This window comes from Ostrea edulis, chromosome 4 (assembly GCF_947568905.1).
Source record: "Ostrea edulis chromosome 4, xbOstEdul1.1, whole genome shotgun sequence".
NCBI classification, from domain to species: Eukaryota; Metazoa; Mollusca; class Bivalvia; order Ostreida; family Ostreidae; genus Ostrea; species Ostrea edulis.
Genome location: NC_079167.1, coordinates 35,656,035 through 35,680,352, shown reverse-complemented (window position 1 = coordinate 35,680,352; position 24,318 = coordinate 35,656,035). Strand labels below are relative to the sequence as shown.

The 24,318-nt window shown below is 36.2% G+C and overlaps 1 protein-coding gene and 1 long non-coding RNA gene across 10 annotated transcripts in view; one reads left to right on the top strand and one right to left on the bottom strand.

Moving 5' to 3' along the window:
• The first annotated feature begins 7,671 nt into the window (after window positions 1-7,671).
• The window catches only part of LOC125669810 (hormonally up-regulated neu tumor-associated kinase homolog A-like), a 94,562-nt gene continuing 77,915 nt past the window's right edge, over window positions 7,672-24,318 (top strand). For 6 of the 9 annotated variants that reach the window (XM_048904608.2, XM_048904610.2, XM_048904609.2 and 3 more), the window contains exons 1-2: window positions 7,932-8,609; window positions 9,239-9,367. In XM_048904608.2, coding sequence (XP_048760565.2) covers window positions 8,499-8,609; window positions 9,239-9,367 — 240 coding nt within the window. In that variant the 5' untranslated portion in view covers window positions 7,932-8,498. Of the gene's footprint in view, window positions 8,610-9,238; window positions 9,368-24,318 lie in introns of all 9 variants that reach the window. The other 3 variants (XM_048904607.2, XM_048904614.2, XM_048904611.2) reach the window with 3 other exon arrangements.
• Window positions 10,247-23,042, bottom strand: LOC130054086 (uncharacterized). Its single transcript, XR_008802352.1, has 3 exons — window positions 22,659-23,042; window positions 22,421-22,515; window positions 10,247-10,522 (listed from the first exon to the last, which is right to left on the bottom strand). It is a non-coding gene; the product is annotated as an uncharacterized LOC130054086 (long non-coding RNA).

Sequence of the window (24,318 nt, the reverse complement as noted above, 5' to 3'; positions counted from 1 at the left end):
TCCGTACCCAGACTGTAAGCCAGGGGCCTTAGGTGCCAGGGATCCGTACCCAGATCGTTAGCCAGGGGTCTTTGGTGCCAGAGATCCGTAACCAGATCGTTAGCCAAGGGCCTTGAGTGCCAGAGATCCGTACCCATATTGTAAACCAGGGGCCTTAGGTGCCATGGATCCGTACCCAGACTGTAAGCCAGGGGCCTTAGGTGCCAGGGATCCGTACCCAGATCGTTAGCCAGAGGCCTTAGGTACCAGGGATCCGTACCCAGATCCAAATGTAACAGGGAGGAAGAAAATGCAACGGATAAGACCAGACTTTGAATCCGGGCCCCCTAGATCTCTTCAGGTGCTCTGCCAACTGATATATCTGGCCATCGGCGATCGAACCCGTCTGACCGCCTCATTCCTCACCTTGAAGACATAAATCTGACCGCCACGTTCCTCCTTCCTTATATATCAAGCCATCGGGATCTTTAGCCCCAGGCAGGCATTTTCACCTGTCAGTTCCAGGGGCTGGTCTCGGCACCAAATGTAACACGAAGGGAGGAAATGCAACAAACCAGCCCGGGTTAGAATCCCGGTCACTGCTGGTCCATTGCATTGTAGTAGATCGTGACCCAGATCGCTAGCCGTGGGCCCCAGGTGCAGTGAATCCAAGCCTAGGTCACTAGCGAAGGACCTCAAGTGTGGAAGATCCTAGTCAAGGTCACTAGCCAGGAGCCCCGAGTATAGTGGATTTGAACCATGATCGCAAGTCAAAAGTTTGAAGATGAAAGGGAAACTAAAGATGATGTCCACGCTGAAACCACTGCTATATTTATTACAGGCCGTGTTACAGGGTGTCGCTCTACAAGAAGTCAAGCAGTGTCCATATCAGATATTTCCTCACAATCATAATGCAGGAATTTGTGCTTCAAGGCGGGGCTATACGAACGAAGTATTACATTAGTTAAAAACAAATCAATGGTTTCATAATCTGTATCATTTTAAAGCAAAATTTCCCTTTTAAAATATGCAAATTTCTCGTGATCCTACCTGGAACTCAAAGAAGTTATGCTCTCAAGGCCTCTTTAATATTTTCTACGCCCAACTAACACAATATCTTGCATCCGCCCCTGATCACGTTATGATTAGCCACAATTTCAAGAAAGTAAGTACATCCTTTCAAACGCATGCCTGTTGTTCATTATTATCACATTTTAAACTGAAACGATTTGCGGATTTATAAGAAGTGCTGGTTTTATTGCATCTGAATTGGACCACCTTCCTCTTAGCAATGGCGGATTTAGATAAGCCTCCCTCCCCCTTTTGTGTTTTTTGGAGGGGACCAAACCAATTATTTGTTGTTATTAATTGATTTTATATTATGTAAAGTATAGCTAAAATAACCCATAAAAATAACATAAAAAGCCTTTTAAAAAACGGAGCTTCTTCGCCCCCGGGTCCCCCCTAAGGTTTTGCCCTAGACCACTGGGGGTCTTTTAAAAAGCGCCACCCAACCCCTACACCCCAAATCTCAGCTTATTGACCCTCTTTGCTCTAACAAATCCTGGATCCGCCACTGTTTAGCTTCAAAATTTAATAAAGTTACGAACAGGGGTATAGAAAAAGGTTACAGTCCAGACACCCACCGGAAAAGATTTTTTTAAGGTGGTAAAAGCAACAAAGTCTGAATGTTTTCGTTAACGAACTTCTACACGCGATGGATGGAAACATGGAACTTCCCGGAAAAGACGATCCAAGAATGACAACTTTCAGTATACTCCGGGACAATAGAATGCATCCCATCAATTTTTCAGCACACAGGTATCTTGTCGTGCTAGTACGTACAGACACGTGTAGCTAGATTTAGTTTACTGTGTTGCTATAACTCTAACATTATCAACATCAACTAATTTTTCAAGCAAACTATTTTTATGTAGATGTCCACAAATTCTACAAATTATTACCTACAGGAGAACTCGAACTCTCGTTTTTATTACAACGTATATTGAAAAGCATATTGCTAATCATTTTACTGTCTAATTCCAAAACAAGATATCTCTGGAAATTGCAATGATATTTCTTATTTTACATAGATATTTTATTTACAAAGATATCACTCCTCATACAAAAGATTTTTTTTCCCCCAGAAGATATCCCTCTCAGTGAAACAGATGTGTATCTTAAGTCTTTCTAAGTCGAAAGGATAAATTTCGTGATGATAAAGACATCTCTTTAAATTATGGAGATATCTTACTTTGAAAGAGGAGTATATATAAATATCTCACTTAGAGAGGTAGTACCTCTTTCAAATCTTTGATACGAATGACCGAATGAAAATATCTCCCATGACGTTCTACGAAATATTTTCCACATGAAAAGAATATAGACAAAATATGACTGAAATACATAAAGTTTCTGCACACACTAGCACACGGTGTGAATAAATCACACACACAGTTCCCCACTTAATTTTTTATGACCGTTTTTTGTTTATTTACATAGAAAATCCAATCTCTCCCGATCACCCCGGTAGTGTACAGTTCTACGCTATATAACCTCTCAGGCTCCTAAAATATCCGTTGTCTGTTCTCTCTCTCTCCGTAAATGAAGATAAATTTAACTGGCTGTAGGCCTATGTATTGCATTACTAAGTACAATATTTTCCACAATCTGGGTTTCATTGTTTATAGTAAAATAAAATGATCTTTTAAAATTGACCAGTCTACTTCTTAAAACATCGCATTTCATAGATAAACTCAATTCTGACAAAGAAACTCTCTCTCTCTCTCTCTCTCTCTCTCTCTCTCTCTCTCTCTCTCTCTCTCACGTGTGTGTGTACAGTGTAGGCTGTTTCGTCAATAAGAGAAAAGGTACATTGAATTTAGAAAGAGTGTTTTTAGTGGCATGCGTTTGTAATCATATATTCGATCTGCAAATGTCTGAATAGATTTATAGATTTACTTTCGGTTTTAGCATTTAGTTTGTTTCATATTTTAAGAAATATATGTACATGAAGTAATATTTTTTAACTTCGATATATTTACCAGTTGAAATGATAGCCATTTCCTTATGATTGTGGACAATATGCATATGGGTGTTGATAAATATAGTACGACTACTTTAACGGCTGGGAATATTACGATAAAATGAAAGTAAAATGTGTGAAAATAATTTTTTTTAATGAAGTGCAACGCTTCAGCCCAGCTTACTTTTCATGAAGAACTGCTTCTACTTCTATCAGCTTTTCATCTTTCCGTTGTCTGCCGTTGGCGTCGTAAACTTTTTCACAATTTCATCCTCTTTTTTTTCAGACCTACTTGGCCAATTTCAACTAAACTTGGCACAAATCCCCCTTGGGTGAAAGGGATTCAAGATTGTTGAAATGAAGGGATATGCCCCCATTCAAAGTGAGGATAATCGCAAAAATAGGGTGGGACCATTTAAAAATACTCTCAAGAATACTGGACCAGAAAGGTTCAAATTTACAAGGAAGCTTCCTGACATAGTGCAGATTCAAGTTTATTAAAATTATGGCCTCTGGTGGTAGGTTGGGGTCAAAATAGGGAATCAAAGTTTTACATATAAATATGTCGGAAAAAACTTTTAAAATCTTCATATCAAGAACCACTGGGCCAGACAAGTTAAAATTTTCACGGCAGCTTTCTGAAACAGTGGACTTCCGATTTAACTTTATTAAAATAATGACCCTGGGGGTAGGATGGGGACACAATAGGATATCAAAGTTTTACATGCAAATACATTGAGAAAATCTTTTAAAACCCTTCTTCTCAAGGACCACTGGGTTAGAAAGGCATCCTGATATAGTGCAGATTCAATTTTTTTTTTTAAATCGTGGCCCCGTGGGTAGGTTGGAATCAAAAGTTTTACATGCGTATAGGGAAAATCTCGAAAAATCTTCTCAAGGACCACTGAGCCAGAAAAGCTAAAATTTACATGGCGACTTCCAGACATAGTGCAGATTCAAGTTTCTTAAAATAATGGCCCACGGGGGTAGATTGGAGTTACAACAAGGGATCAACGTCTTACATGCAAATATATAGGGAAAATCTTTGAATAAGGACCAAGGTGACTTAGGTGAGCGACATGGCCCTCTGATTTTTTTCTTCTTCTGTGGAATTAACATGACCAGTTTTCACCATGCAAGGTCTAGGTCAACCCCCCCCCCCCCCCCCCCCCCCCCAGAAAATATATGTTCAGGCCATATAAGAGATCGTCCGTTTTGATTTCTAAAAAGAGAAAATGGCATAATCTTGTTATTCGATCCGCGGACATTACGATAGCATTTATTCCGTAAATGTGACTTTTAAAAACCGAATAAATAACATGATCAGTTCACATGTGTAAAAATATAAAAGTATTAGTATCTACTTAGTCCGTGTTCCGACTATCTATAATTATACATCTTTATACATATAACCATGATTACGATATTGTTAAGTACGCGGATCGAATAACATGGTTATGCCGAGAAAATAAAGAAGGGGAAAAAAAAAACAACAACAACCAAAAACTGATAGTTTTGATAAATGCTCTATTGTAAGTTATGATGATGACCATTTAAGGGCCGTGGGTCGTATGCATTTCTGGCTGAAGTATCATTTAGGGTTTCCTTAATAATACGCATACCGTTGAAAATGTAATAAAACTTCTGCCGACTAGGCACATATCATTAGAGTGAACCGTGAACTTTACAGGAGATTAACGATTTAAGCAAGAATAGCCCTTGACATATCAGATAATATTCGATAATGAAGTATTAAACACACAGTAATTTATGATATAACAATTCACACGAGGTCCTCAAAATTTGTAGTAGCCCCATTGTCAGGAGGACTTAGAGAAACGTGCTTCGTCGTGAAAGCGTGGTGTGCCCTGTAGGCAGAGATAATTGGTATACCGGTTATGCAATAGAACCTGATTATAAACCATATTGCGAGTTTTTGACAGGTGTAAAACTACGGAAGCTGGAAGGTGCCAGGATAAAAACTGGCGGCCACCACTTCATTTATGTGCGGTCGCCACCTATTTCACTGGCGACTACCACTAATTTAACTGTCTGACATAACAATTTCAATCGTTGATATTTACCAGAATAGGTAGTTAAATTTCCAAAGGACTGTTTCTACAAGTCCTTGAGATTTTCCACTGTGATTAATTTAAGTTCCCTCTATGACATCTAAGAAGGTCGATGTCAAGATGCATAATTCAGGGTCGCAAATGCATATATTGTATGGAGTGGTTTCCAGATTCTTGGAGAGGTGAAATTGATATTCATTATCTACCCTGGCACCTACCGGCTTCCGTATGAAATTTGGTTGATGGGGATTTCATGAATATCTATATCCAAGATATAATGCATTTCAATGATTGTTTTGGGGATTTGGAACCTATCTTCAGAATTAATCCCCCACCTAAAAAAAACAACTCATCGATGTATGGTATAGAAATAATGTAATTTCAATTTTTAACTTTTTATCTATTATCGTGATCTGGTGTTCGTCGTATATGCACTGATCGGTGCCTGTCAACAATTATATTTCAGTCTTCTCTAAAAATGTTTGCATACCCAGTCACCAATTTCCGATAGTGGTCCATCAATAATGTTCCAGTATGACCATCGACGCTTTTTAATTGGCTGAGACTACCCACAGAACGAATGCACTCTACGTCATCGTCATCGTCGCCATATCCGGTACAAATATTGCTCCAGTGGTCTCTAACAAATAGTATTACCTTTTGTTAAAGTTGTATGACCCGATGTTCATGTATTATTTTTGTACATAATTACTTTAAACCAAATTACGTTATAAAGTTATTAACGTTCCCTTAATTACATGCTTGAAAACATCTGCATGTAAAAGAAAACAGTGCGAATATTATTTAGAAAGTAAATATAGTGGGTACATATATAAATCATCCCATAATAGACCCATGCGCGTCAGGGGAATCCCAACATGATGTATTAGCTCGTACGCAACTGTCTAGTTTTAAAGCTGAAAGAGCGTAAAACAACGAATTACTAAGAGGTATTTGATATTTTTATTTCTATCAAACTTATGGTACGGTACTGTTATAACAAAATACACAGCTTTACACAGATAAGACCACCGATGATCTGAAAGTTTGAACTGGTCACGTGACTGTCACTTGAAATGGCAGCGTGATGCGGTTATTTGTAAACATCGATTTAAAATTCAAATAATTTGGGTTAAAACAGGTGAAATAATTTATAATATGTCGTACAGCCTCATAACTACATACGTGCGGTGATTTAATAGCGTTTTTACGAGATGGAAAAAAATATTGTAATTCGGACCATACAGCTTTAAGGGGTCCAACTACAATCTTGACAGAGACAAAATCTACATCTTTTAAAGAATATTTTCATGTCACTATACCTGCTATGAATATCGCTGTACCTTTTCATAAGAAGTGTTCTTACTTTCCCAAATGATCGGAATACTATAGTATATAGTCTCTCTCTCACCTTTGCACGCCAAGTTGTCAATTCAACGCAGGTGAGGCTCATGAAGTTAGAAAACGCCGGAGTGGAGCTTTACCAGCAAGACGCATCTAACTGTGAGTGTACCATATTAGTAGAAGTACTTCACAAACAATGGAGGACCCTATCTACTGAAACACTCACTGTACTTTGCAAGAGAGTAGATTATCTTAAATCTGTATTAAAGCTGTCGTGCCAAAAGTGCAAATGTGAAGCTGCAATACCGTTTGGTTTAATATTGCCAGCCTGCCTTTAAATACAGCACTGCATGCTGCATATAGCAAACTGCCAAGGAGACAATTAAATCCATGTGAACCTTCACCTAGAGTGAATGGGATTACACAGGACGACTAAGTAAAGGCGAAACCACAAACTACATCACCGACTCAAGTTATCGACGTTGGTCCTATGACAGTATACTCCATTTCTTGAACCCACATTGACCGCCCCAGCCAACGGGAAGACATCGTGTTGCATACCCCCACACCCACCCTTTAATCTGTTTAAAACAAGCTTATTGTCATACATAGATGTAATTGTTCACGAAGAATGGAAGTAGACACGGCTAAGGGGTATGCATCGTGTAGTGGAACCATTGCAACGTCACATAGCTACCCTGTATGATTAATATTACACAAAATAAAAGGACAAGCAAAACTTGTAAGGGACAAGTGATTATTGCATAAAGTTCAAAGTTGGTGATAGGAGAGACTGGTGTTTCTGGAATATCCCTTATGAAGCTCACCTGAGACATTTTCGCCCACTTGCTACAACTTTAAGATAAAGGAAGCAAACAACAAGTGAAGTGTATGTCCTGCTATGAATCGTCAAAAACTAAAAGCAAAGAGCTCTGGAACGTTACAACTGTTGTCCCAAAATTCCGAACACGCGAGCTAAATGAACATTTGTCGGCTGACATTTAAAGTAACGAACGTGGGAATATCAGCAAAAAGACAAAATTGCACGTCCGGTAAACCTCGCGTTCTTTTAGTGAGATGCGCGAAAGGAGGCGTGATGTTGTAATATGAATACAATCTGAGCCTCGTTGCCGAGAACCAGACAACGGTCAATGCAATGTAACGAAACAGCTTTATGACTTTAAACAGGTTTATCCCTTATTCTACTCTCGAGCTTTCGGCTCATCAATAATCCATGCGCTCTGTTGTATCAGATGTTGTACCCAAGGTATTGTGACACGTGTTAAAAATGTCGCCTGCTCTCAGCTTCGGTACCGAGTAGTCTCGCTTGGGGTACAGATGCTGGAACTATTGAATATTCATGCAACAGTAGACGTACAATGCAATATGTGGCGATAGAAAAAAATCGAACAAGTCCGATTGATGCTCTGTTGTCATGGCTTCGCAATTCCATCTACCATATTATCATATTAAATGCAGATAAAATTTTCATGAATTGCCGAGTCACATGACCATGCAGTAAAGCAATGTTCGTGAACATGCAAAAAATGGTCGAGAAGGATGCAGATTTTGTAACAAGTGGTTCGAAAGTCCTTCGTGTAGATGGGAAGCATCAACATTATTTTTTTGCGCAGGAAATCGAATTCTGATTCAAGAATAGTGTTAGTTCGCTATTGATCCGAAAAGTCCGTGGTATGCTGCATTCAACAAGCACACATTATTCGATATTGACGCGCAAAACGTCATGCGAACTGCTGGAATTTTGTGTGTGTTCGGAGTATTTATATGAATAAATGTGAAATGGAACAAAGTGATTCAAAAATATTTTTTCACGGGAATTCACTTCTGTAATCTGCGTTGGTTTCAGTTGGGTTTAGTATATCGTCACATCGTGGCCGGACCACTTAAACTAATGTAAAGTTCGCTCCTTGTGCATTGTACAAACAGAAAATAAAAGTAGCTGATTATGTCCTTTTATACGAATATACTAAGGCCATCGTATAAAAACAAGGAGGGATTTTTCGATTTTGATCAGGATTTATTTCAGGTATGGAATATAAGCTATCAGTGAGGAAGTCATGGGAAAGAAAATTCAGTGTTTGGGGCGGTACGTTATGGACTGCCAGACTTTGGGCAAGGGCAGCTTCGCCCGTGTAGAGTTGGCGACCCACGGTGTTACAGGATGCAAGGTGTGTACTCTTGTTACTGCAAAAGAATGCATGATAATTTCCATAATAACGAAGCGACAACGTGTTCGAAAATTTAATGGAGTATATAGTAACTGTTAAAGTATATTTCTATGTCGTAAATTGATGCTATTTATTCGTATATATACGATATATTGTAATCACACCATTGTGGACTTGATGGCGTACTGAACCCACCATATTTGAATTGCACTCGACCCCCATTTTATCATCAATTATGATATATGGGCCTATGGAATTGTGCCCATTGTGAAAATTACTAACTATTATAAGAGTATTTTGTGACGGAGTGCTACTTGCTTTTACTATAAGCCATTATCCTATATGATTAGGTCGGCTATACATTTCCTATACAGTATTAAGGTACAGGATCAATTTCTAGGAAATTTCTCTACAAAGCTTTCAGTTCTACATTGCATACATTTTGTTTTGACGTGGAGATATTTAATATTTCCATTGATCAACTAATTGACAAGATGTTACCATTTTTGAACATATTTATACTATATATTAAGTATTGTGCAGAAATGTGCACAACTTTTGCGTGATCCATTACGATGTAACCTCATGTTTCCTGCTGATCATGGAGGCCTTTTGTTGTATTTTATTAGGTTGCAATTAAGATAATTGATACCCGTAAAATTAAGGATGAATATTGCCGCCAGAATCTGCACAGAGAGGCCAGAATTTTAGCCCAGCTCCGTCACCCTAACATTATTCGCCTGTATGAAACGTTGAAGGTAAGAGACCGGGATCACTTCAGGAAGACTTGTCGTTTTGTTTTTCATTATTATCATCTTTTCTTTTTTTTTAAATTTAAAAAAATTTACTTGGACTGTACAAAATATTTTGGTGTACAAAGACGTATCAATGTCATACTAAGACTTGTGGTGTACCTGCTAAATTAGGTTAGAGTTGTGTGCTTTCTTCTTTTAATTAAATGCATCAGGTCAGAATATTGAATATACAAGGAACATACATGTACATTTTTAATTTTGCATGTATATGTATTTATGTGAAGATGATAGATTATCTATACCAAAGCAGGAGTTTCGGTGCTGAAAAAATGCTTTGTTTTTAACTTGGGGTTTAAAAGGCAACAGATTCACTTGCAGGCACATAACAGAAAGAAAAAAACCACAACTCTGGCCTCAAAAATTCCTTTTTCAGACCAAAGAAAATGGTGCAGTAACTGACAAATGATGTTAATATTTAATAAGGTTACAGAACGTTTAACATTCTGCAACCACAATTGAAGAGTGATTGATTTGAGATATATTATTTTAATATTAAGTTCAAAACATTATTTCATTTAAAAAAAAATTGGGTAAGCATATAGCTCAGCTAGAAGTTCTGCATAAGAATTAAAGAAGTGCCTGTGAATAGCTTGATTTTATCACTACATTCAATAATTGCAGTACTATAGCACCCTAGATTGAAGACTGCGAGTCACAGGCCTGTCCAAATTTTTCAGACGAGGGAGCTTACATTTTCTGCTATTCTTCTGTTGCCTTGAAAAATGAAGCACTTAGAAATGTCTCCAAAGAATCCGTTATTGGGAATCCTACATAAAAAAACCCAAACCCAACCCAAAACACACAAACACTAACTCCACAGAACAAAATGTACAGTTACTACAATGCCTACATTATTAGCAGACAATAAATTATGCATTCACACTACCAACCAAATGGATGATAGAAAGTGACACTTGACTGGAAGTATATAATGTAAGTCACAATTTAAAAACCAAGAAAATATCAGTGGGATGTGTTATTTTGTATGACAATCAATACCAAACTCCTGCTCTGATTTGGGAGGGAAAGAGGCCGATGACCGCAGATGAATAGTGCTCTATCAGGATGTACACTGGGTCTGGCAGTGCAATTTGGTTCCTGAAAAAAGGAGATGTAATCTTGTATAATTAAACAAAGTAGATTTATTGATTTTATAAAATAGCCAATTTATATAAAAGGTATAATGTAATGAAAATTATTTTTCATAAATATATGTCATATTAAGAAGGTCCAAAATGTATGCAAGAGAAAAAAATCATAGCTGTTACTGTGCTACATTCTAATATAGGTAGATACACTATATTGTATATGGTGTACTGGAACATGCAAATAATAAACTAATCATGTATAAAATAAATTCTCAATTTTCATATTAAGCAAGATATTTCATCTTCTCTCTCTCCATCCATTTATTTCTCTCTCCATCCATTTATTTCTCCCTCCATCTGTTTATTTATCTATGATATATATTATTGTGCTTACTGTTAATACATTCCACACCTTACTATTTTCGCATAGAGCATGAACCGCCCCATTTAGTTGCCTCTTACGACAAGTAAGGGGGACTGAGGACCCATTCCAACACGGATCCCCACGGCAACCAAAACAGTATTCTGACAGGGTTTTGACAAATAGTGCAATTTACTTTGGGTCATGTACAATTAGTCTTAGACTAAATCCCGACTAACTAGTTTGGCACGGTATACTCAGAATGTAACGCTATTATATAAATATATATATTCTCTCAAAAAAACTGAAGATTGATTTTGGAAATTTTGATAAATATTTATGGTCAGTGGTATAGTAATAAATAATAAAGTTAGAAAAATCATTTGAAATTATGGGAAACAATAGAACCAGCCGTGGTAGCTTAGTGGTAGAGCTTCGTGATCGGGAGGTCGTGAGTTCGAGCCCTGCTTGAAGCTATGGCCACGTCAAACCAAAGACATAAACATATGTATTGATTGCTCTTTCGCCAAACACTTGGAATTTAGAAATAAGAATCACAGGTCTTATAGATATAACCCTAAAAATGTTGCAGCAGGTGTTGGCATGTTAAATAACCCTCACTAGGACCATGAGCACTAAGCATAGGTCTTAATTTGTGGTACTTCACTTGCAACTGGTGATGCCTCAATATGAGTGAAAAACTCTCGAAGGGAAATAAAACAAAGAAAAACAAACATAAAACCATAGAAAACAAAAGACATTCTCTGACAATGGGAATGACAAAAGAAGACGAGATCAAGACATTGATACAACTATGCATTGTAAAGTTTCCAGCTGTATGATGTTCTGATGGATGATGTCATGGCTGTGCTTGGTTGTTTTTTTTTTGATTTTGAGAGAATCAGTACTTTATACATGCCACTTAAATGTACAAAAATGTTTACAAATTGTACAAATGCATACACATGCATACACATATACACATAAATGTATACATAAACTAATACGAGAGAGAGAGAATAAAAGGGATGGAGAGAGAAAAAGACTGGTGGAGATAGAAAGAAGGGTGGTGGGAGAGAAAGAGGAAAAGTAATGTGATATAATTTGATACAGGTATATTAGTATCGTAATATCAATCATATCTAGGTTGTGTTAATATAAAAATGCGAGATCAAATGTAAAATATAGATAAGAATAAGTGTAATTGCCAATCATTAACTACAAATTCATTCTTATTTGAAATATGGAAAGTAGACACCAAATTATGTTGTTTACGCAAAAGTAGTGAAGAAACAATTATTCAGCTGCATTGGGATTGTCCAAAAGTACAGGAGCTTCTAAGATCTATCATAACGTTATGAACTACAAAAGGTATCAATATTGCATTAGATAAAAAAACCTTTTATTTTTGGAATCAGTAGTTCTTAGAAATAAGCATTATTCTGTTAATTATAAATCATATATATACAGGAAAAGATGTCAGCAACAAAGCCTATCAATGCAGTAACTGCTGACTGATCTTACTAGTAAAACACATATAACTACACTGAAGTATACTGCAAATACAATGAATTTATGGAATACCTGGCTTCTTCACTTGGACAGTCCCTGAAGGGGTATTCTTGTTTGTATGGTATTTTCATCCCATTTGAGAATTTTTCACTCGTGTAGAGATCTTGCTAGCTGTATAGGTGAAATGCCACAAATTTTGATCTGTGCATGGTGCTCTTTTTCATGTCATTGCCTTACCATGACATGGGAACCCCATTTCTAAGGTCATATCTGATAGACCCGTGGGTTTCACATCTAATGCTGGGCGCTTGGCGAAGAAGCAATCACTACCTATGTTAGGGTCATTGATTTGATCCTGTGATGGGATTGAGAATTGAACCCTTTATGTCTCCTGTTTGTGAAGTGAGCACCTTAAACCACTCATTGATTTGACCCTGTGATGGGATTGAGAATTGAACCCTCTGCGTCTCCTGTTTGTGAAGTGAGCACCTTAAACCACTCATTGATTTGACCCTGTGATGGGATTGAGAATTGAACCCTCTGCGTCTCCTGTTTGTGAAGTGAGCATCTTAAACCACTATGACCTGTCACATGTCTATGTAAGTTGGGCTATTTCACATAGGAGAAAATTACACAAGAGAAAGAGTACCAAACCTGAATGTTTGGGAAATTCTTTAACTTAAATCTGCCTCAATCTGATGAATGAGCAGAAACATGCTATACTTTATGCATGGTGTGCCCTTGAGCATTTCTGCTCCTGTGGAGATGTCATTTGCATGCTGCAACAAACCTTGAATACACTGTATTACATTTATTCTGAAGATTCATTATTCTAGAATAAGCAACTGTTACATTCATACAATCTTTTCTCTTATATTTCTTTTGAAATTTTGAAATTGACTTTGCTTTCATCTGCAACAATGAATACTTGTTTGTTGCAAACTAGTTTGATCTGGTTTTTAGTACCACCTGTCTGCATAATCATTACCAAATATGGAGCCTCATCAAGGTCAAAGGGTGCATTGGCTGTTCAGTTTAACGTAACCATATAATATTTTAGTACTTAAATCTTGTTTAAATTTTTTTTAAAATGCATAAAAATATGAATATAAACAATAAAATGTCTCTCTGTTGTTTCATTGGGTGATGAAGGTAGCAATCATTGCAGAAAGAAATGCATAACCTGCTAACGCAATGCTTGCTACCTTCACCTGATGCTGGTTAGTTGTACAATTTATATTGTTTAACATTTCTCTTGAGACTTTTTCACTCATGTGAGAAGAGATCACCATTGCCAATAAAGGGCTGCAAAATTTAGGCTTATGCTCGGCGCTTACGGCCTTTGGGCAGTGAAGGATCAACCTGCTGTGACAAAGGGCCTCGGCTTTTGCGGTCTCATCCATTTAGGACTGCCCCATTTAGTTGCCTCTAACAAAAAGCCAGGAGTACTGAGGACCTATATCAACCCAGATCCTCAAGGGATTGTCCAATGTAACAACAAAGAAAGCATTTTATTGTTTAAAACCTAGTCAGTTTTGTAACCATGGTTCAATGTAACCATAACCAGGTACATGTAAGTTACCACCCAGCTACAAAATGGGCATTATTTTCCCGTGGGCTTGTAGTGAAGTCAGCATGGTTCCGCCAACAGTGACACGAGATAGCTTAGTTGGTAAAGCTAAACTTGAGCTTTGGAGAGCCTTATAAGGTCAAGAACCAAGTCTTCCTTCCCAGCCTATTACGATAGCTTAAACTGCAGTTCCTATGATAACAGACCCATTTTCACATATTTTATGATGAACGTATTGAACCAACCAGTCAGTTAATAGTAAAAGTTGAAGAGGTAAGGCTCTGCTTAAGCTTTTACAGGCAAAGGATGTACAAGTTTGCTTAAGCTTTTACAGGCAAAGGATGTACAAGTTCAAGAAAGAAGACAAATTTTGAAATTCATTATTTTTGGATTGAGGCAAGGTGTTAAAATTGAGACATTGCCATTGAGTAAACTAGCTCAGATAAGTAAAGATTACAAACTCAGATAAGATTTAATTGCAAACGTAACCAAGGTTTTTGAAGACTAAGCAGAGAGATATCATTAATAGCTCAAACTCTCGTTGAATAGTGGACAAATCACTGAGGTAAGAACGGCTCTTGAAGTTAGTTTACTTTTACTTGGAAAGAAGCTCTTAGGATTGCACATAGTAAACCAATTAGCCCACATTGTGTTTTTTAAAGCCCAAGTTGTGACATGGATCACATTAAGCCAGCAGGACTCTTAACTATGCATTATATGGTTAAGCTGATACAATATGAAATGAGCTATTTGACATTAAGCTTATTTTATTAGCTTATCAGATGGGTTAAGCAGAGATTGAACAGGGAGCATTTTGGACAGTAAGCCCATTAGCTGAGCATTGATTTTACTGTGAGGTTGACTTGCATGACCATTGCACACCAAGTTGTTTCTGTTTCTATTGATTTCCCCCCTCACACCGGGCTAGCAGACATCACTGCCAATGACTTAGTATATCAAGGAAATATAGCTGTATCATGTGATTATGTGTGAGGTTCCACCATATTCAATCTTTCTAAGGATGAACAGCTCCGTTAGATTTGTTCTACACAATGGCTGCTTTAATAATCATTTAAATTAAATGGCATACTGGTTTCATGCCGCAGGCAAATGAATTGTTTTTGTTTTATTGAAAGTTCAACATCATTATCAGCAAGCAATTAGCAGTATATTGGTTTTTGTATGCTTTTCACAGTTTAATATTTCAGAGAGGTTTTTATTGCAAATTGTAATAGCCTACTTCCATTTTAAGAATATCATATCTACACACTACGTCATAATTCATATTCTTGGCTTGGGAATTTGCCATATTAGATTTCAAGGCAGTACTATTTGTTGATTGAATGGCAAACCCTGATAAGCATTTAATTTTCAATAGTATTATGTGTTTTTGTTGTAATTCACTGTAGGGCAAAACTGAAATTAAAAACTGCAATGAATACATCTCTATGGAATAGCCATAGAGAAAAGGGTGTTTAGACAAGAAATTCGTAAGAGTATACAGATACAAATTTATTGCTGTATACAGTACTTATTCTGTCTCCAGCTAGATTTGAACCGGTTGGTTTAGAGGTCATCAATGATTTACAGTCATTGACCTCCACCATATTGATGAATATTTGCTTTGTAAAGATTGCAGATTCCTTAGACTAGAGCTGAATATCAGCACCTGTCACATTTAGCAAGAATTGATCTGAGTCTGATGATTAGGAAAACAAGTAATTATGATTATTACATCATTTTCTCTGCTTTATTTGCATGTATTCAGTTGAGCTAATCCTGTTAATGTCCACAGTGCAGAAGGCATTGTAATTTTCATGATTGAGTCCATGGTTGTAGGGAAATAGACAATGGTGGTAATCTTGTGACATCCAGCCCACCACTGATCGGGGTGGATATTGTTTGCTGCAGACACAAATTAAGTCCAATTGTGATGGGATGACATTCATCAATGCTTTTAGAGTGTGTGACTGATGAAATTTACCAGTCCCCGTGGATGGCTTAACTCCCCTTGCTCCGGTTCTGGTCCTGATAATCAGGGGCTGCATTCATTTGTATGTGTTGTTTGGTGCAACTAGGACTATTTGCAGCAATATTGCTAATTGTTGGGAGTGGTCTTTTGGGTATACCTGACCTTTGATGATTACGCTTTATATTGAAGTACATCAATAATATCACATCTTGTGCATCCTCGTGCACTGTGTGTCGTGTAGTGTCACAACGTCTGCCATCAGCTTTTGTCAGCATATGTTTTGAAGTTATGTCACAAGAATTATATTTGTGGTATCTCCGTCTCTTTATTGATTCAAACTCCTTATATGTGTCCACAAATAATTTGATGAGCTGCATCAATTCTCCCGACTCATGGGAAACTAGAAACCATTAATGGTCAGTGGCTTGTGAGACCAATATGCTTAATTCAAAAATATCAAAGAGCATTGTTGACACTCTCTGAATAGGACTTGCATACAATAGATAAATTACTAAGAAATTGGTTCTTTTTTTTCTTTGTTCCCTCTTGGCATCTGCAGACCTGGGTTAGATAGGCCAAACAGAAATATCAAATACACTCTTGCAGATTCTCTGCACATCTCTGGACTCTGTTTTATGGTCTTCAAATCAGTACTGGTATCAATTATTGAGGGCTAGCTAACTCAGTTCCTCCCACTGGCATTGTAAACATGATGTGTTTTGTTAGATACCCATATCATAACCTTAATCAGGCATCAATTTTTTATGCCAAACATGCCAGTTTATAAGCCTGCCAGCATGAATCGTGGACGCTTGTCAGAATTGGAGGACCACAGTAGGTTTGCAAGGTTTTGGCATCAGACTCAGAAGCAATGAAAACAGGAAATATTGTATAGGATAATAATCTTGTATTTACTGAGCTTCAGAAAAGTAAATATAACATGATCGAATCGATTCCAGAATCATATGCAGTTGATATTGGGATTATTTGATATATAAGTTGATGGTCTCATCAAGGTAATGAAAAAGATCTATAATGGTATTTGAATAGTACTCTGAATTCATGCACATGATCATGTGATTTGATGAGGTATCAACACTTTTTAAGATGACCAACCATTGAAAGGGATATGAAAAAATGTGTTTCTTTTGTCATTAATATGATTAAACTGAGTGAAGTAATTTCATTTTAATTTATTTAAGGTGAGAACCCAGTAAGTTGAAAGAACTTGTGTTCAAACGATTTGTATAATATGCACTTATACAATAAAATATGTTCAAATCAAATCAAGTAAATTTATTCAATGTTTTGTGCCAGGTAAATTTGTCCAGCATACGGTTAAGCCTCCTTTAGACTTACTTCAGTTTGCTTTCTCACGATTCTGTATTGAAAATTTGGGTTGGTAGGTAGGCTGGAGGAATTGTTTTTTCATTTCAAAGATATTGTTTACTGTCAGTGGTTGAGCTTTCATTAGGAAAAACACCTTTTTTTACTGAGGAAACTATGCCAGACACAACCTACAAATTTCCAGATGAAAAAGATGTGAAAAAATTTATTTCTTCTTTCATTTAGTTGGGTGACAGCAAACATATAACTATGATGTATACCACCATAAGCTTCATACAATATATGCCACCACAAACAACAGTACTAAGAGCATTCAACACTGCACCACAAACAACAGTATTTATATCATTCAACACTGCACCACAAACAGCAGTATTTATATCATTCAACACTGCACCACAAACAGCAGTATTTATATCATTCAACACTGCACCACAAACAGCAGTATTTATATCATTCAACACTGCACCACAAACAGCAGTATTTATATCATTCAACACTGCACCACAAACAGCAGTATTTATATCATTCAACACTGCACCACAAACAACAGTATTTATATCATTCAACACTGCACCACAAACAGCAGTATTTATATCATTCAACACTGCACCACAAACAGCAGTATTTATATCATTCAACACTGCACCACAAACAGCAGTATTTATATCATTCAACACTGCACCACAAACAGTATTTATATCATTCAACACTGCACCACAAACAACAGTATTTATATCATTCAACACTGCACCACAAACAACCAATAGCATAGAACTCCACCACATTCAGCAATCTCAATAGCATAGAACACCACCACAAATAGCAATACCAGTAACATAATACACCACTACATACAATAATCCCAGTAGCAATAGAACACCACCACAAATAGCAATACCATTAACATAATTCACCACCACATCCAGCAATCTCAGTAGCATAGAACACCACCACAAATAGCAATACCATTAACATAATACACCACTACATACACCTAGTCCCAGTAGCAATAGAACACCACCACAAATAGCAATACATGTACCATTAACATAATACACCACCACATCCAGCAATCTCAATAGCATAGAACACCACCACAAATAGCAATACCATTAACATAATACACCACTACATACAATAGTCCCAGTAGCAATAGAACACCACCACAAATAGAAACAATAATATTTACCACAGTGGCACTGCCATCATCAACAACATATACCAATACCACCACAAACAATAATATCAACATATGCTGCCACCACTGTAAACTATGTAGCACCACCACAAACAACAATATCAACATATGCTGCCACCACTGTAAACTATGTAGCACCACCACAAACAACAATATCAACATATGCTGCTACCACTGTAAACTATGTAGCACCACCACAAACAACAATATCAACATATGCTGCTACCACTGTAAACTATGTAGCACCACCACAAACAACAATATCAACATATGCTGCCACCACTGTAAACTATGTAGCACCACCACAAACAACAATATCAACATATGCTGCTACCACTGTAAACTATGTAGCACCACCACAAACAACAATATCAACATATGCTGCTACCACTGTAAACTATGTAGCACCACCACAAACAACATCAACATATACCATCAACGTATACCACCAAACAAGCAAACACCGCCATCTATAATAGTAATCCACTACCACAAGCAACAACAAACACCACCTTGACCATCAGTAATATGAAAAGTGAAGATAACAAGCATTGATCAATCTCATAACTCCTATAAGCAATACAAAATTAAGAGTAAGGCAAACATGGACTTCTGGACACACCAGAGGTGGGAACAGTTGTGTAGGAGTAAACATGGTCACACCCACTGTGAGTCCTATATTGTATGAAACATATCGGACAGCATTCAACTTATGGTGGGTTGTATTTACAAGTAAGATCATTATAACAACCATAGAATTTGTGAAATGCTGACTTCAAACAAAACTGTTAAAACCTCAGTAGCATCAACTTACTTTCAGTAGCTTGACTGATATTTAAGAGTTGATTATATGCAGAACATGCTCTCACATATTGAATCAGTTGAAAGGCATAAACACTATATTCAGTTGATAATGGAATATTGCTACATAGATATATGGGAAGTGGAATATATATACATATCCACCACCATCACAAACAACAGTAAGAGCAATATGCACCACCATCAACAACAGTCGTTTGAGATATCATGTAATGGGTACTAAATGAAGTACTGATCAACTGATTATTATCCTTGAATACTTAGTCATGTGCAAAATATGTTATACATACAGAACCTTTTAAAGGGTAATTCAAGAACTTCAGTTTTCTAGCCTCCTCATTTTTCTGAATCAAGCACTATCTTTAACAACGATCAAGGTTAATTATCTATTCTTATGAAATGATAAATAGAAAATAAGAGAACTTCTTTTTTACCAATAATTCACTGTGTACTGCCTAGCACAATGCACAATACAATCATTTATTCATCTCTGTTTTGTCCCTGATCTTCTCCGAGGAAAACACCTACATTGTGAAGCTTTAGTCAGGTGTCTAGAAGTTTTTTTATACACCATTGACGTTGTTTAGCTAACGGTTAGGTGTCGCCTTCTATTTTCTGTTGCAAATAAGATAAAAATCTGGATTTTTTTCTTCTGCTAGACTGAGTCCGTTAACAGCATCTTTTGAATTGTCTGGTTAGGTCTATTGTTTAGGTAAGCATTCCTTTTTGTAGTTGCCAATGTGTGGTGACCAGCCTTATAGAGAGTGTTGACACAAGGATTTGCTTTATGCTTAAGCACGTTTCATATTTTTAAAGAAAATATTTCCTGTTTTCTCACAAACTTCAAAGACTTTGATAAGGCAAAGAATATAAATCAATTCAGTTTTTGCAAAAATTCTGCCTGACTTGAATGTCTACATAATACATCAAAACACTGCATGAAATAATATGACTGATCAGTTTTCATTGATATGAGAGGAAATTTGTCATTTTCTGCAGTGCTATATCTTTCTTGAGTGTGTCAACTGGTTTTATTTCTTTACTTTTCTTCATTCTGCTGATATTGTTGTAGTAATTGTGATAGTGCTCCAAAGCATCTTCATCTGCAAGACTGTGTGTAATGGCACAGTGAAAGTAAATTCCAAAATGCACGGTGATAAGGATTCCCGAAAACCCATCTAGGGGAGTTAGGGTTTAAGTCGATCTGTTAATGTATGGATTTTTCTTAAGGACACATGCATTATTTCTCAATAATGTATAATTTTATGCAACATTTCAAGTAAAATTCACATAAAAACAGTAAAAATGTAAATTCAACTCTTATGTATTACAGAAAGTTGTATATGTTTGTGTGTTTATTGTAGCAAAGAAGGTTGAAAAATTAATTTGATAAATTAGAAATCAAACCTAAATTAGAAATCAAACCTTGGTTAGTTAAGTGATCTAACCTGACTGACTGACCAAGCAGATATATGAAATATAGTAAATTAATATATTACAATACAATATAAGATTTAAACCTTTTCTAGAAATTATACAAGAACTCTTTGTATTGAGGAGATGGAAAATAGTATTAGAAAATATGGCAGAAACATTGCACCTTAATTGCCTTTGAATATTGGAGATGTTTTTCTGGTGGAACATTGAACACTTTGTCTATGAACATTTTAAGTAGTTTTTTATGCCAAGTGATATTGCAGTAATGAATATTTCAGTTTTACAATAAAGTGGAAGAAGTCATGACTTTTTAATGTTGATTATCATCATGTTTTGTATGACAGTCAGTATTTTCAATTTCAAGACCCTATAGATAAATGAACACTATGGATGTTTGTTATTTCCCTTAGTTGATGATAGTAGAGCTTAATTCTAATTGTTGTATGCACCACACTCAATTGAGTCCATATTCTCAAAATATATACTCCCAAGAAGTTAGAATTTTCAATTATAATGGAAATTTTATTGATTTGGCTCATTGTAGGTTATGCTTAAGAGAACCAAAAAAAAAAATCACCTTGTGTTTGAAGATACCATGTAGTAAGCAATAGCATGCTAAGGTTTTATTATAGGTCCCCAGCAGAAAAGAAAGTTTCCCATCATGCAATATTTATCAGACCAGAATGGCATATGAAGCTGCAGTAACTATAGATAAAGGCCTCTCAATGACTATAGTCTCTAGCTTGGCAATTTCATGTGGGGAAAGATGAGCAGATCAAACATTCATAGGAACTTCACATGTATCTGTCAGGCAAGGAGACTTTCTACAATCAGTTAAAAGAACCCCAGAACTTTCATTTTTCATGCTGATACAGTATTACCGTACATGTTTCTTGGCAACAATAGTCATCCTCAGCTGCTTGTTAAAAGATCTGCCATATATCTTCTTAATTAAACGTTCTAGTTGATTGCAACCACTGTTAGTTATCACTATACATTCTTCATCTCTTTGTATATCATATACTATTTTTTTTTCACTACTCATAAGATAATGTTGCAAATTCAATAATTTAATAAATATTTGCTAGTCACACACGAAATTGTCACCAATTTAGTGACTGAATGGGCAGTGAAGCCTGGACATATCCAACATGATAAATTTTCTTGGTTTGTTGACACTCTGACAAGACTAAGAATTCAGTACCTTTTGAAAATAATTACTTTTTATATCTGAAACAGAATGATTTTTGTGAAGAAATTATTCTTTTACTGAGGCTTGTTTTCCCGTTAATAACATGACTACCCTCAAAAGTCTTTAACTTGTATTTCCAGCATTTAAAATGTATTTCAAAAATTTAAAACCAACGAAAAGCAATGCTCTGTAAACATTTTTCCATCCACCCTTCTTGTAGTGCTGACTTTCATTTGACTGAGTGTATTGAATAGACAAACTGTTACAATGGTGTCTGAAAGGGACACAAAGTGACAATTAAATAAGCCCTCGATTATGCCTTGTTAGTAATCTCTCCATACACTATTTCATGTTGTCACAATGTAAATCTCTTTACCTGATGTTGACACAATTAAAGGATCAAAGTATACCCCCACACTCTTTTATAACCCCAAACCTAATATTCTGTGTGTTTTTTTCCAGCGCAGATGAAAGTGTTATTTGTAAGTGTTAACCTGCGAGACTTGACACCCAGCGTACAGCCCTCTTCGTCTGTCTGTCTACTCATTTCGTCAATTTATCTGTGCCTCGGTTTTCAATCTACAAAAACCTGAAAGGAAAAACAGCTCAGACAACAATATTTAAGCTGAAAAAAGTTTTAACCAAACACAATGCTTAATTGTTTGTCAAAATTTGTAAATTGACTATATTGTGCCGGTGCTTGAAAGTTTATATAGAAGGGAGTTATATTACCTCGATTGACTCTAACATATAGTCCTCTCATGGTTTTACACCTTAAACTTGTACTCAGATTTGGACAGCTTCCACCAGAAGGTTTCCTACTTAATATGTCTGAAGTTGCCATATCAAATGGGATGTTACCGCTTAAATCGCCAAGCTTAACTAGTCATCTACCCAACAGTGAAGTCTCCACTTGTCAAATTGTTCCAAAGTCAAGTGTCTCTCAGTCTTTTATGTGGACCATGGAATAAGTTGGCAGAAAAATCCTTTTACTCTCTACAAAAGTTTTCATTAATTCTGTACAGAAAGTGTCAGCTTTCTTTCTATTTTTTTTAAAGAAAATGCCAGAAAAATTACAAGATTTTGGTGTAACCAACTGTAAGGCAGAGGAAACGGGAATGAATTCTGATAAAGTGTTTTTCTGAGTATACAATGGCATTGTCATTATGTATCACTCTATCAATTACATATTACCGATTTTTTACACTCAGATAAACCAGTATCCATGACACTTTGAACATTTTACCTCGAAAAATACCTGTTGTTATTCTCCATTTTAGGTACACAAAACTATCGTGTTTAAAAGACATTTTTCATCTTTACTTTTGTGGTCAATTAAAAAAGCATAATTCAGTCGATCATGCTTCATATGTTGTCTATTGAATTCCAAGGCAGTGCCACAGTAGAAGTTTAATGTTAGTCATCTAAATTGATACGTTGTACTGCTATAATTTGGAGATCTGATGTTATCTTTCTCTCTTGGGTAGTAGAGGGAACTGAAAGTAGATGATAACTTTCTGGAAAATTTATGTCCATACACCTGTATTTTATTGAATTCGGAGCATATGTTTTATGATTTTGTGATATCACATTTCATATTGTTGAATGCCAGCCCATAAAATATTTTGCTCTGGAAGCAACCTTTTTTTCTATCTTTTCTTTCCTTGCCAGAAGTTTATACTACTTAATTTACCCTATTTTGCTGTCTTAATTGTGTATTGAAAATGTTTGCAATTTATTGCCAAAACTTTCTTTATGGGAATTAAAGAAAAGATCAACAAATCTTCAATTGTATTAGGCATGAATAGACAACATTATGTCATTTCTACCAAAGCAAAGACTAAGCAGACCTTATTTGCAGTGTTTCTTTTTCATCATTGGAGCTAAATTTTATACAAAAAGGTACATTTATCAAAACTCAACCAGAGAGAGTTTTCTTATTTCAAGTTCTGAAAAAAATTTGTTTCTTCTGTCTTTCCAGAACAGTCCTTTGATTAATTATCAATAATTATGAAAAAATCTGTATCTTTTTAATCATGAATGGTAGAATTATGATTTTGTTAAAAGTGTGAAACCTAGAATTTGTGCCAAATAATGCAAAGAGCAGAGGTAAATTGTGACACAAGAAAGACATTCTTTGAAATGTCAGCATCTCAACTTCTGGAGGTATGGAAAGCTCTGTGATATCATCAGCTCTTTAATCTGATCAACAGTGTCTCTGTCCACGAGGTCATCCACTTGATTCACAGAATGATCTGAGATTTGAATTTTATATACATGTGTCATTGATTGGAAAACTGTATTCTAGTGGTGATTCCTGGATCAATGTCATTTTCTATTTATCTGGGGTTTGTTTTTTTATGTCTGTGAGAAAGTCATTTGCTTCATTACA